General features: G+C 44.8%; 1 protein-coding gene across 6 annotated transcripts in view; it reads left to right on the top strand.

The window, feature by feature from the left end:
• The window catches only part of nrp1a (neuropilin 1a), an 81,287-nt gene that overhangs the window by 36,322 nt on the left and 29,756 nt on the right, over positions 1-15,209 (top strand). For 5 of the 6 annotated variants that reach the window (XM_086101583.1, XM_086101582.1, XM_086101588.1 and 2 more), the window contains 3 exons: positions 129-600; positions 1,304-1,478; positions 13,428-13,609. In XM_086101583.1, the coding sequence (XP_085957709.1) occupies positions 534-600; positions 1,304-1,478; positions 13,428-13,609 (424 nt within the window). In that variant the 5' untranslated portion in view covers positions 129-533. The remainder of the gene's footprint in view (positions 1-128; positions 601-1,303; positions 1,479-13,427; positions 13,610-15,209) is intronic. The other variant, XM_086101587.1, reaches the window with a different exon arrangement.

Below are 15,209 nucleotides of genomic sequence, written 5' to 3'. Positions count from 1 at the left end.
TTTGTCCAATGAGCGCGCACCATTGAGAGTTTAACAGCTTTCCGAGTTGTCGAAAGCGCGCAACTTGGGCGCTACACTTTCCAACCTGCGTGCTCGCACCTGCTGAAACGTGTTTGTCCTCTCCGCAGTGGAAGATTGCTTCCGGCCAACTCCTCGTTTGCCTAAAATCAAAAAACAAAAAGGACGCAAAGTGGGATTGGATCGTTTCCTTTCAGTGCGCTCATTGGCACCGGTGGCGAGGATATGGCCAACTCCGGCCTGCACAGAAGAGCGCAGTCGGCTGATGCGAGAGGGAAGAGGAGCTGAATGACAGGATGCCAGCGACCTGAAGCCCACACTCAGCAGCTTCACTACAAGTGTGACTCGTTCGGTTTTTTTTTTTGTAATTATTATTTTTTGTTGATGTTTTTTGTTTGTTTTTACTACTGCCGAAATAAGACAGGACCACTTGGCCAGCCGAAAGGCTTTTGGAGGATTTCACCTGGATTTTTTTATTTTTTTGCTCATTTTATTTCGGGGCTGACAAAACGAGGATGCATTGTGGATTAGTCTTTGTCCTGTTGATGGGATTCCTCTTGGTGGCCAAGGCTTTCAAAAACGGTAAGTGACACCTGATAGCTATTTATTGATAAAAAACAAACAAAAAAAACCCTTTGTGTACTCAGTAGAGCAACTCATCCCAATCTACTTTTTTTTTTAAAGATTAGCTCCCTGATCCGCTGGTAAACTCTCAGAAGCACCTTTAACCTTTGACAAAAGTCACTTTTTGGAGGTTGGAATTAGTCTTTATTCATATTAGATTTATTCAAACATTATGCCTCATTTGCAATCAGTTACACGTTTAAAACAATATTTTTACATGAGTCATAATTCAATATAAGACTTTGTTTTGAAATATCTTTGGGTTCAGCATTTTTTTTTTTGCAATTTCCTCTTTCCTAAACCTCCAATATTTTGAGCATGACTTTTGTTTATTACACTTAAAAAAATAGCTTTTTTTCTTACATTAAAACCAAACTGTACACTAAGAAAAATGGGCTCCTATCAGTTCCTGAGCACTAAATGTAATAATTTGTTCGATGAGGACACTTTAGAAAACGTTTCAACCTTGCATTTTGCATGAAGTCTTCAACTTCCTGTATGCCACATGAAACTTTCTTTCAAGTCCATCTTTACGTGATGATTTAATCGTTTCGCTTGCAGACTAAACATGTCTCAATTTCGATACAGTATGTGATGAATCAGTGACCTGTTTGTGTGTGCGAGAACATGTTACAAATTGTGGTGGTTTCACGTTTTGCAGACAAATGTGGAGGCAACATCCGGATCTCAAATGCCAACTACCTCACCTCTCCCGGGTACCCCATGTCTTACACCTCCTCTCAACGCTGTACGTGGGTGATCTCGGCCCCCGGCCCCCACCAGCGGATCCTCATCAACTTCAATCCACATTTTGACCTGGAGGATCGGGAATGCAAGTATGTACCCAGCCAACTGCTTCTAACCTCGAGGAATAGTCACACACTCTTTGGATCTAATGTCTGGTGTCAATCTATATTGCATGTCATCAATAAGAGTGACTAGAATGCATTCTAACCCCTGCTAGGGCAACAAATAATCTGGGATGCGAAGTAAACAATCCGCAAACCAAATGCTTTATTGCACAAAATGGTAGATGAGGAATTATTGAAGTTTGGGATCACCCCACCCCCCAAAAAAAATCATGAGTGGAACTTTTGGTCAAAGATTGACTTGAGTCCCTTTTTATGGAAGCGTCCCCATTCTCCCTATCACCCTTTTTACATATTGCACGTGAAACTGCGCCATCTAGCGATCGATGCGACCCCGATCTTGCACTGCATACAGGAGGTCTCAGACAGCTCCGCGTTTGTGCAATGTCTTCACTTCCTGTCGTTGTGGCATGGAGCAGTCACATGGTTTTGGGCTTATAAAAGTTTTGTCATCGCACGAGGGAATTTTTGCAGCTTTGACTCAGAGCTTGACGTCTTGAATAATTATCCGTTTCTTTCATGTCCTCTGAGGTTGGAGGTTCCACTGATTTGTTTGCAAAAATGGGTCATTTTCAGCACTGAAATTAGAAGACAAAAAATCACCAGAAGAGGTTGGCTTCATACTCCTATAGGCCTCTGTCAAATTTAAGATAAATCATGAATGTCAGAGTGATAGTTTGAGCAGATGAAACCGGAGACAGACACTAATGTGATGAGTCGATGTCATTGTGGGTGCCCGGAGGTGCGCCTTAGCTGGGCAGACTGCCTTGCTCTGATTGCCTGTCTCTGCATGTGTGTGTGTGTGTGTGTGGTTCGGTACGTGTGTCGGAGCCTCTGCCCCGCTTTGTCTCAGCTGCTTGTTTACGCTGCAGGGCTCAAGAGAGTAGAGGGCTTTTCTGGATCCTGTTACTGTATCCCCACTCCACCCAAAACCTGGACCCAGTCTCCCTTTGTCACTCCCTGAAACGCTCCTGTGTCTTTTTGCAGGTTTCTTTTGATTTTTTTGTTTTTTTAATCGTTCTTATTTTAATCCAGGATTTTTGTCCCAATGTAACCCGTTTGTACCGTTGCCTTCATTAATGGTTTGGTGTATTTAAAGACTGGATGCTCCCTGGTTCTTCTTTTGGGTCAGATTTCAGTACTGGAGAGAGTGAGCGAGGAAGCGACAAGAGGAGTGGGGGATGCCTGCAACAATGATCACGCTAATCAAATTAGCCAGGAATGAATTTCCTGTGTCTCAACACAGACAGGGGGGATATAGTCTGTAAAGGCTCAAGGAAGGCAGTTTTTTCAGGATGACAAGAGGTGGGATTTTCACTGCAGTGGGCCATCACTGAATCATTATGGATTGAGCCTCTCTTTTTTTACTTCCAGTCACTGATTGTTGAAGATTGAGTGCTAGATAGTTGGGCGTTGAGAGTTATTTATATGAATGAGCCTTTAGAGTTGACGTGCTGTACAAATACTGTACAGCACGTCAAAATGCGACCCGTGAAACCTCTGAAATCGAGTGTCGTTACCATTTGGCATTTGCTGACATTTGGGGACAAAAATATGCCCGTGAAGTCACGTAGAGTCTGAACCGCCACAGTGCAAGTGCAATAGCGCATGGGCTTTTTCAAAATGTTATTGAGGCTGTTATTACAATAAAAGGATTTGACGAATAGGACTCCGTGAGGTTGTTTAGAGAAAAAAAAAGACTTAAGTAAATTGGTCCTCAAACAATATCCGTGTACATGTTTGAGCCTGGAACAGCTTAATTCAATTCAAATTCTATTTTCTATGAGAAAAATGAATTCTCTACCCGAATAAATCAGAAGTCAGACAGCAGTTGTCTCATCTGAGAGGTTCCGCTGTAAATACAAATATCATATTTGACGCCTCATGTGAACCATGCAGAGATTGCACGGGAAAGCTGGGCTGTCCTGACCTCAAAATGTTTCTATCTTTAACCAGATGCCATGATGTTTCATTATTAATGGTTTTATAATGGAGCTGTTTCCGTGGTTCTTGAGTTGTACTGCACATTACTTTCCATCTTGGGTGGTGGTCTCACTTTAGTGTCAGCCACCCTTTGGTATTTCTTCAACTTTAACCAGGAGCTCATTTGTTTTGTTCTTTCACAAGATGTGGGTGGGCTGTTTTGGGCACTACTGTCAAGTTGGTTGTGTCTTTTTTTTTCAACTTCATTTTGCAACTCTATTCACCAAAATCAGCCCTTACAAAATGGACACTGATGAGACACAGAATGGCCTTATCTGATTGACTGGCAGAGTGGGTGGAGGCGGAGGAGCCAAGGGGTGGGCGGCGGGTGCGGGTTGGGTGCTACAGTGCACGGTTCAGTGCACAGCCTTTTCAATCTAATTAGTGGGCAAATGGAACACACATGCACCACATGTTCCCCAACATGGCCGTTATCAGCAAACCAAACAAGAAGCACTAAAAGTGGTGCTGGTAAAACGGAAAAAAAAAAAAAGAGTGGAGTCTGAATGCACCGGTGTTGTTGTACGTGCACGAGATCCTTGTCGGGTTTGTTTGGGGAAGTGCACGGGCCTGTATCCTGAGAGGAGGAGGAGAGGGAGGAAACCACTTCATCACAAAGATAAGGCGACTAAGTGAGCCCTGCGATTCTGAATGCAGAACGTGTTTACCTTTCACGCACTGTTGTAGACTTTCACAGAGTGGAGTTGAAGGGGGCCGACCCTCGCAGGTAATGAAGTTTGAGCCGGAGGCACAGCCTGTGTGGGGACAAATATTTGAAATGAATTCGCTCTTAAAATCAGTCCAATGCGTATGCTTCACTCAAATGGAAAAACAAAACTAAGAAAAGGGATGATTAACCCTGCACTCGTCTGTACTTGGTGATATAAATGTTGTGAGGCCTATCTGGCTTTTTCAGCCGTGCATCTGAGGAGAAAAAAAACAAACAAAACTTTTTCGCTCAAATAAGCTCAGAAAAGCATTTGATGTAAACATGAAAATAGACGGCGGTTGTTGTCCTTTAAACGCTCTTTTACTGTTTGAAAGTCTGCTAATGTGTAACCGAGGCAAAACCTTCAATCGTCCATCTGTAGCTGCAGGCTGTTCTCGCCATCTCACCCCCCACCCACACCCCCCTCCTGCTGACTCATGGAGGAGAAGGAGCTTTCAATACATATGATCCTGACGGTCATGATGAATCATTGATAACATCACATTTGCTGACCATTCCGAAAAACATGTCTTGCAAAAATCAATCGAAGTCAGGAAGTCTATGTTGCAGCATATGTTTTAGCATGGCTGGGAAGAGGGGACTTGGACTTTTCTGGATTCCGTGGAGACGAATTCCAATAGAACTGTGGATGCAGTTGACAAAGGGGGTGGGGATGGGGGGGGGGCGAGACGAGATATATGGCAGAGAGGTACTAGGCAAGCCAAGTTATTTCAAGAATGCCTTCTCAAGCAACCTTTTGTGGAGCCGAAAGAACGAAAGCATCCCGCCTCAGTGCGGTTCAAAAGTCTGCAGCAGCCCCCCTGCCTTCAGGTGACCGTAACTCAAAGCTTAGAAAGCGCTTCTTTCTTCTCATGAATTGTAGTCTTCCTTTTTTTTTTCTCTGCCCCCCGCCTCCCTCCGGCCGCTCGACCCACTCAGATCTCCTGCCGTGTGGCTCCCGTCAAGCTGCTCGGCCTGCTGGGAAGGCAAACATTCTCTGCGGTGCCCCTTTCTCCTTCAGACAACGTGGCCCTTCCTGGTATTCCCAACTAGGTTTGGACTCCACAGCTCAGGAAAGAGACAAGGCGGGGTATTACCGGACCCCGGATCTATTGTTAGCTCTTCCTTTGCCATTTGAAATCCCGCTGACAAAGAGTGCCACCTGTTACTGGGAAGCGCGAGTAGAGGACAGAAGGGACTTTGGGGTGATCTCGTCTCTGAATCCTATTTGCCCGTCCGCCTGAAAGGAACTTCAATGATAAAGAAAGGCGGACCTGCACAACTGTAACTTTCCATGAAAGTCTGATAGCTCCTCCCTCTTCAACATCTAAACTCCCCTGCTCCCACTGCAATCCCACCAGAGAGGGGCAGTAGACTCTGCGGTCGTTTATCAACTGTTGTCAAGGTGGACCAGGTGAATTAAGAAAAAAAAATGGCTCCGTTGTCCTGAAACTGTACCTGAGTACCTGAGGATTTTGCTATGGGACTGTTCCTACTTGAGATTTTGCTGTTGGAAAAAGCAATCGGATAGCATATGAGTGATGTCAACCGCTTCCGGTCGCTCATTGGTTGAGTGATTTCTTGTCATTAATTTCAATGAATATTGTTTTCTATTAAAAAAACAACAACAACAACTCTATTAGCCACGAAAGACTCATTTGGGGCCAATAAATGGAGCGTCTGACCAAGCGTGGTGGAACTGTCTTCTCTCTGAATTCAGTTGTCATCTTTTATTCGCTTAAGAGAGAATGGCATCCATGCTGCGGGAGTCCAAAGTGGAGCTGCAATTGAGAAAAAAAAAAACCAAACAAAACTGTGCGTTGGGTGGCAACGGTTCTCTTAATGACCAGCTTTCACAAAAGTGCCCCAAATTATGCACCTGGTATTTTGCACAGCAAAAGAGCACTGCAGTCGATGACAATGGAAATGAAATTGCATCTGAAATTACACTGACGCGCCACCCCGCCGGCACAAAGAGAAATCTGCTTTGAACATTTCTAGTTTGCCCTTGCCAACAATTATTGCAAACTGTCAACATGGTGAAACGTCATCTTGTGCGCCGTCCTCGCGACTTCTTGCAAAAATACGGCAGTTGACAAAGCAGGTGAAGCATTGAACGCAAACGAAAGCCGCCGTGCTCAGAAATGTGAAGTGCTCACCTTCTCAATTAACCCGAGGCAAGAGAAGAGTCCGGCATACGGAAACACCGCTGACCTTCCCTCTCATTACTCTCTTTCTTCATCACGTTGAAACATAAAAAGGTTACTCCCTGGCTAATGAGCAGGATTAAAGCAGGCCCCTTGCACATGTGCGATAGAAAGCGTGCAGCAGTACGAATGACCGTGGGTGTGGGTTTTTTTTTTCTTTTTAAATCTGCCGGTGAAGTGTTTCACCTTGGCTCAGACTTGGAAGGGCAACCTGATTGAAAAGCTTTCTGGCTGTGGCATCTGCCATCCTCCCCGCTGCTCTGTCACCACTTTGATTCATGCACAACCGGACCACAAGCGGGAGGTGAGCCACTCTACCTCGCAGCGGGAGGGTGGTGCACTTCACAGCAGAAGAGTATAGCAAAAGGAGGGGTTGGGGGGAGGTGGTGAAAGGAAAGGACCAGCGGCAGTGGTCATAAATAACTTGCCAGGTTTCGAGTCTGTGATTGCAGCTCACGATGTTGTGTGGAGCAGCACATGTTTGCGATGGATGGAATGTTGCTCAGATGTCAGCACGCTGTTGATTTTTTTTTCTTTCCCTTTCATCTCGCAAGACTTCTTTCCAAGTCCAAACCATTCCTGGCCTCCTAACATGGAACTCTCTCTTTCTGGAAAACGAAAAACTGCTCTCTAAATGGCTTTGACATGTTACTCCAAAAAGAACTGTGACTGGAAAATCATGTCTCAATATTGTATTTTGTATTACAATGAAGACATTTTTTTGATTGACAGTCCAGTGTGAAGTCAGCTGGGATAGGCTCCAGATCTCCACAACCCTGAACAGGATATGCGGTGAAGAAAATGGATGAAAAAAAAACTGTTTTATTCCTCCTTCCCTTCAAGTTCTTCTATAGACAGCGTGTACGGGCTTGTATGAATTGTTTTGCCCGGTAATCTAGCTGTATTTGCGTCTCGTCATTTTGATTGATGCATGGCTGCTGCAAAGTCTCCTGTTTGTTGCCTTGTGCTAAAACAGATCCACACAGGTCACAGTCAAGGGCTCTCAACAACTCCAGGATGCTTTATTCAAAGAATGAGGTCGATCCCATGAGGGCATCTGAGTGAAATGGAGTTTGTTTGCAGCGGGCAAGAATTGTTAGGAAGGAAGTTGCGGCAGAAAGCCCCAGATCCCCAGGGTCATTTTCGGTGACGGTGATTTCACACAGCGGGCTTCAAGTTGCTGGTGGTTGTCCGCCACTCAAGGTGGCGTGATGCGGCCACAGGACAAGCAGACAGTGATTGATGGGCCGCTTGCCTGCTGCGCTTTGATTGAGTTGGAGCCACTTACAATCTCTCACTTTGTTTGCTCTTTGCGTGATCTCGCCTCACTTAAGTGGCTCTTTCTTTTTCATCGCCGCCGTCTTTTGTCGGACAGCAGTAATTGTCAGGAGGGGAGGAGGGTGGGGGGGCGAGACAGTAAACGCATCTGAGAAACATTTTGCCGCATTGTCTCCATATCGGGCTGAGAGTTTGTACTTTCTCACTCAACCAAAACACGGTAATTTATCTGTTTTAACTTGTTCAAATACATTTCACGGGATTCCTTTTTTTTTTTTCAAAGCCGCTATATCTGCTGAATGTTTTTTCTCAGAGTACAAACACAATCTACCTCACTCACGACCGTGCGTTCAGCAACACAAACTCGTCACAGAGCAATATGCCCAGACTGGACACCCGCACCATTACCCCCACCACCCCCATGTCTTTGTGGCATGTAGGTGCTCATTATAAGAAGGCAAGCTTTGTTTGAGCCATTCGCCCTGAAGAACTTTTGTTCGTGGAAATGCAAATAATGGACAAAATTGTATTAACAGAATAAGGGTGGTTAAATTACACCCCAAATTATTTTTCCACTGATAGGGAAAGTTGTCAACATAGTTCCTTTGTAAACTGTAAAACCAAGCTACACCTTCACTATCTCTCAGCAGCTCGCACAGAAAGTCGTTTTCCTTCTAACAGAGCCCAACCCACCCACAACGCGCCATTTTTTCCTCCTCCCTGCCCATTGTGACAGTCGAGAGCGATTGGAACAGCACCCGACGGCTTTTACCTCGGGTTGACCTCAGTTTCAACTCGCCTCCTCCCCGCCCTCGCCTCCTCTCTCGCATCTCCGGCCCACTTTGAATGTCGTCCGCTTCTTGCGGCTCATTACCGCCCGGCGTTGCTCGCTTGTACAAGCATAAAGTCTCAGATGGTTGCTCCGATGCGCAGATCGTTTGCTTTTTCCTCATCTTCTGTGATTTCTGTTGCAGTGCAGATTACCGGGTTCATTTAAGTTGAGTACTGTATCTCCGATGCTTCCTTTTTCCAAGCGTGCACTAGCTGCTGTATGTATCCTAAATCCCTAGCGAATGTGGAGGGCCACGTTTATTTGATTTTTAACTTTTTTTTTCTTATGATAATCTTGCATCGTTCCTCATGCAAATGATCTCATTAAAATGTGATCATCACACCGGCGTAAATACTCATGTAACCGTGTGACAAGACGAAGGCAAGAGGGACGAAACCTGTTTAACAAGAGACGTAGAGCACATAATTGCCTCTCTGTGCCACTTGGCGCCCTTCTTTTGCCTTGTTGGTTTTACCCTTGACCTCTCATCACCGCCGCAACGGCGGATCATCTGGGTCACGTCGCCGACCCCTGAGGAAAACGTTCTCTTTGCTCACCTCTGCCTGCTCCTCTCTCCTTTGCAATCAGAGATCCTTTCAAATGTCAAGGTGGGACAAATGGGAGCTATTCCCGCCTGTAATGGGCAGCAGAAAAAGGGGCTTCTCTCTCTCTCTTTCTCTTTCTCTTTCTCACACACACTCTCTCTCTTTTTGAGGAAACATTTGCCAAAGTATACTTTCAACAGCAAAAGGGATTAAAAATGTGTACATTTTAGTCTAGCTTTGTTGCATTGAATTTGATGAACAGAAAACAAAACTTGATGAAAACTTTCACAATTCTGAATATACCTGTACGTGTTATTGACCTCACAAGAGCACATGCATAATCCACGGCGGTAGAATAGTGAGAGTCCACAACCCACTTCCACTGTTAACCTGCACCGAGGCGATAAGAATATAAAAAGCGCCTTTGAAGCAAACAAACATCCCTCCTCAGAATGATCTCATATATTTTCATGTATTAATTCTGCAAATTATATTCGAAGGGCGTAGATGTCATAATGGAGTCTTAATAGCCCGATTCATTCATGTGATTGTTGTTGTCTACAGATCACACGGCAGTGTCATTTGGAAAACGAAAAGATGGTGCCTGGCCACTTGCAGCGGTGGTAATGATAATTGCTGTTTAGGAATTTGCGAAGGCCGCAAAAGCAGAAACCCTCGCAGCGAAAAAGGTGTCCCAAGCGAGTGCGGCCATACTGGGGGTGTCAAAGCCAAAGAGGACCTCTCGATGACGGCTGCATCTGCGCTTTTGAGGGCTGAGAATTTGATCCTTTCTTATCTTTCCAACCATCCCTGTGGCAATGGAGTGGTGAAAGACGCAATCACGCCCTTCTTCCCTCGCTGACAAGAAACCACCTCTGAAAATACACCAGCTCTGATTGGAGGGTGTTTGAACTTGCTGTGTTGCTTTCCACATCCGAATACTTCAGCATTGATTTGGTGGGCAGATTACCATGTGGGCACACAGCAGTGCTTCTTCCCCTCTATTGGGCAAGAAATCCTAAATATATATATTTGTTGACATGACTCTTATATTTGCATTTCAGTAGCCATACCTGATGTTGACCATTGAGGAACATATTTTGTCCCAGGGGACGTTATATTCCGGCTCAAGGAAATAGAGTGGAGGTCGGTTTTCGGGTGAAGGGTAATGAATGTCACATGTGAAACAGATTTACGTGGAGAGGAAAGTTGAGGAGAAAGAGCATTTTATTTGAGCCAGGATCAAAACATGGAAAAAGCACCTCGGCGATCATCTTGTACAGCCGTTAATGATGTTGTGACTGTGCCCCCAGTGACAGCTTGTAAGAATGTTGGCCTAACTTTCCTGACAGCTGACAAAAGCTAATTTTCCTTTTTAAGTCCGCCGGGGCGTCGCAGACCTGCAAATCAGTTGCCGGGGTTCTTTCCCCCCTCAGCGTTACCCTGAGATGTTTGAACACGTTGTAGGTGACATGTTTTCATACAGCAGCCTTTATTGTCGGACAGCTGCAGGGAGAGAAATGTCAGAGACATTTGACTTGGTAGGATGTTTGAGCTTTTCAGGCTGATGAAGAAATCTCGCCTGTTTTCGGAAGCCTCCAAATGTTGCCTTTGAAAAAGCACATCAAGTCAGCTTTTATAGCCAGCCTGTAGACCGACTATTTCCATGGGAAAACCGCAGGCAAAATAAATGTTCGATTGTCAGGCTGAGAGGCTTGTTGCCTCCTTTTCAGCTTTGCGAGAAGCTACTAATGTTCTTGTCCAGTGCTAGCCAATTGCTTTCGCTGCGTGCCTGGAGAAAGACGCCAGGCCAATACATTTGAGTCGGTGAAGCGAAGGTTGTGCAGAATTACTTTCAACCCCTTTCCCCTCCGAACACCCCCTCTTTTTTCATTTTAATTTCCCCATTGGATTGACAAACCATTTTCACGATTAGCACTGTGAGTCCGTGTGCGCGTGCGCGTGTGCCTGTGTGTGTGTGTGCAGCTCCAGAGCAGACAAGACAAATAAATAGGTGCAATGTTTCCCGGTAATTATATTGTCGTGAGGCATAAGAACAACATTCAACGCTGTGATATGACGCTACATGACTCCACAAAGGCCCTGAGAGGCAGAATCCAACTTGAACTTGACAGCTTCGGGCATTAATGACAAGCTAACCCTGAAACTGAGGGGCCTTTGGGGACTTCAAACCAGGCTGTGTTTCCTTTACGATTATAGATAAGAGACTGATACATGACCTCTGTCATTTCTAAAGACTCTTAAATTTTGAAATCAACCCTCACAGGTGTAATCGGCACGAGAATAGACGGGAGAGGCTTTTCAGAGGTGTTAAACTGCCCCACCAAGCAATTTTACTATAATGCCTTCCAGATGATAAGAGTCGAAATGGATTTGCATTAGCACAGAGAGTGTGGAGTCACTGATGCAGAACTACTGGAGCTCTGGCTGACACTCCACTCATCAAGGACCAATAAAGGCATTTCTTTTTGGCATGACGCACACACAGTGTAGCAAGCATGACCCAAAACACATTTTTTAAATCTATTCTCGCTCTCTGCCCATTGTGTCGCTTTTGTCCCAGGGCCATCTGAACTGGTGATGAAACAGGATGCGGCAGCCTAAAAATTCAATAAACATCTTTTCCTGGAGGTGTGACGAGCTAATTTGGCTGGTGAAAAAGAGAGACTTTTCAAACCGGCTAAATCCAAACATTTTCATGGTTATGTCTCCATTCATATCCAAGCATGTGGCATAAAAGTATGCAATGCATCTCAGCATGGATCTTTTCTCTATTGATGAAGCATGGCAAAGAATAATTTGAAGAATGGGTTTGATTTTTCCAGCAAAATTGAAATGAACTCGTCGCACCTGCATTTGAGAAAGTAACAAGCATCATTCACCAAAAAACAACTTGTTTAGTTTCGGGGATCCTTTAAAAGGGAAACTCTCTCACCTTTTAACCATGAGAAGAACATTGTAAACACCACATGAGCCGAGCAATCTTTTTATTGCGTTGCACTTGATAAGAACCTGGGGGAAAAAAGTCGTTCTGCTTGTAGTTGCGTGAGCGAAGCCGTTCCCACAGCTGGTGGGAAACAAAGAGCAGGAAACAGGGAAAAAAAAGAATAAAAATACTCCAATGGTTTGGCGCTTTTTGAAAAAGAAAATCGATCTCCTGCCTTGTAAGTTGTAAATCACCCCAAGAGAGTCACAAACAAGTGGGGAATTGCTATGCATGTTGAAAGCTTTACGTCGGCTCTTTTTTCGTTGTTTATGTGGATAGAATTTCAAGCACTGCCTTCCTATTGTACAATCTACAGTTTCTGGAAATAGCTGCAATATTTCTTATCAGGACCGCGAAACGAGAGAGTGGAACCCGATCACCCCTAACGTGACAAAACAAGTAATTGAATTTGCGAATCTTAGCAACTCCATTTGTGAAAAGGGGGGCAACAAAGGGTGCATATGGGGGTAAGTCTGTTCCCACTTGAGGGAATTATCCCACCCTGAGCTATCAGCGAGTTTAAATCGTTTTTTTCTTTTAAAGCAGACCCTTTCATTTAAGGACATTTGGAATCAAGGTGCAATGTTTTGACAGTAATTTGTTCGTCAAGCAAAAGAAAAGACGTCCCTGTGCCCAGAAGCGGCATATTTTGTAAGAAGACGGAAAGGGCGAGAACGTTTCCACACACCTGCTATTCAGTATACGCCTTCATGACTGCCAAGCAATTCCCCAATAAAAAAAATTAAAAAACGTGCAGCATCCATCGATCCATCTTCTCCACCGCTTGACTTCACTTGGGTCTCCGGTATACTTGAGCCTCTCTCAGATGACTATTAAATAAATATTTCCCAGGCAAGAATAATAACAAGCATTCACATTAACAACCGCGGGCTGTTTGGCCCACCTTGGATGATCTGGGTCCACTTTTGCATAACTTATATCGTGTGTGTGTGCGTGTCCCTGTTTTCATCACGTCTCCTTTTCCCTGAGTCCGATTTCAAAGCTTATCTGCTTCTAAATCCAGTTCTGACTCAATTAGTCTGCCGTTTCCCCTCCGGTGCTGGAGATCTAAATTCCATCGGCATGTAATTTTCGCGTGTGCGTGTATAATAGATTTTGCACCTGCTCCTCAGGTTCACCGCACAGGGAAGACAATACATCAGCGGTGTTTGTGTGGGTGTGTAGCATATCATGAAAGGATATTATGATAATATAGACACCTCCTCAGCCTCATTAGTGTGCATTTGCAAAAAAAAACAAAACAAAACAAAACATCAATGTAAATGTTCACCCTAAACTTTTCCAGTGTGTTCTGTAGCTCATAGTTGACAGCGCCTCTCTTATCTTTCACTCAGGTACGATTACGTGGAAGTGCGAGACGGCGTGGATGAAAGTGGTCAGTTGGTGGGCAAGTACTGTGGCAAGATCGCCCCCTCTCCCGTCGTCTCCTCGGGACACCAGCTCTTCATCAAGTTTGTTTCCGACTACGAGACCCATGGAGCAGGTTTCTCCATACGATATGAGATCTACAAGACAGGTTGGCAGGAGCAACAGAGAGAAGCACAACCTTGCATGTCACATTTTTTGATCATTTTGGGCAAAATTGAAAGGATCTGGTGAAGGAGATTGTTTGGAGAAAAAAAAATCACATTTCCACAGATTAAGAGAAACTTGTAATTAGAGAAGCTTCAAAATATTTATCGGTTGGAGCGCCGTTGGATCTCTGAGTTTCTCTTTCTAATTTCATGCTTTGTTTGTGATGCAGCGAGGCGGCAAAGCATCGAAATGACATGTTTGCAATATGGCGTGCAATATGCCGCATTCCAAACCAATGATTCACAGACCCATGTGTTCCACAATGGCTGTGCTATTTATCCGATGTGAAATATTACAGATGGACTAAGGGCATTATTTCATTTGTCTGAACTTCAGTGAGAGAGCGTTTTGGGGGTTTTTCTCGGCAAAGAAGCCCTTACCAATTATTTGAACCATTTTCAGGATAGATCTCTTCAATTATTTTTGTGGTCACGACAGGGGCTGGAGTCTATCTCAATTGACTTTGGGCAAAAAGGCGGCCTCCGCCCTGCAGCGGTTGCCAGTCAATTGCAGGGCGGTTGCGAATGGGGCATCAAGTGGGAATCGATCCCATGCCAGCTGTAGCAAAGTCACATTTCACGCTACCAGTGGCTCTATTTTAGGAAGCAAAGTTAAAAAACATGCACTGAAATAGTGACAAAATCCGATTTTTCTGACTGAATGAACATATCAGATACCCAGATGCAACATGGGGGGGGCTGCTGCTCATCTGTTTTAAAGAGGGAGGAGATTTGAAACACATCTGCAAGTGACTACCATGCACAGTCCACTTGAATTAATTAACCGGAGCACAAGTTTATGTGACAGCCCCCCACTGACCTCAAAGACATGATGAACGTTCGGCAAGATCCCCATCTTCATTTTAATCTTGACGTGCGCATGCGTGTGCGTGCGTGTTTGTGTGTCGCCACCACAGCAACGCAGCTGGTGGAGTGTAGGTCCATTTACAAGATCAAAGTGACACTCCACCCCACCAAATGGAAGCTCAATCGCGCACACACTGCCTGATCCCCCCTTGATAGACCTGTAAAAGCCGCAACATTCTTCCGTTGATTAGCGTGGTATTTTCCAGACCCATCTATCATCATAGATTTGAATTTGAAGTGTGTAAGGGGCCTGGTGTTGATGGTGATGTAACAACAGAACACGTACTTAGGGAGTTGAGGACACATGAGGACTATTCCATCATGAGTCTACATAGCGAGAGCCAGATGAACAATTCCAGACGGGAATTGCACTGACAAATAATTTTTGAAGAGAAGATAACATTTTCCATCACTCACTGGGCGGCACCAACTGCTGAATCTGTTGGGCCTGCCCCAGTAGAGTTGACCAAAACCCTCATTATGCTATGAATAGACTCCATGTTTTGACTACTGCAGTGCAGGGGAGCCAAGAATGAGGCCCCGAGATCAATTAAGTGTGCGGTTCCTTTGACGGAGACAGAGAGCCAAGCAGAGCGAGGTATACAAAGCTAGCTGATTAGTACGTCTTATCAACAGGAGGAACATTAGCTGGGAAAACATTGTGTTGGCAAACAC

This window comes from Hippocampus guttulatus, chromosome 21 (genome assembly GCF_054856545.1).
Source record: "Hippocampus guttulatus isolate MCC_2025c chromosome 21, RoL_Hgut_1.0, whole genome shotgun sequence".
Classification (NCBI taxonomy): domain Eukaryota; kingdom Metazoa; phylum Chordata; class Actinopteri; order Syngnathiformes; family Syngnathidae; genus Hippocampus; species Hippocampus guttulatus.
This window is presented reverse-complemented; position numbering and strand designations above follow the sequence as displayed.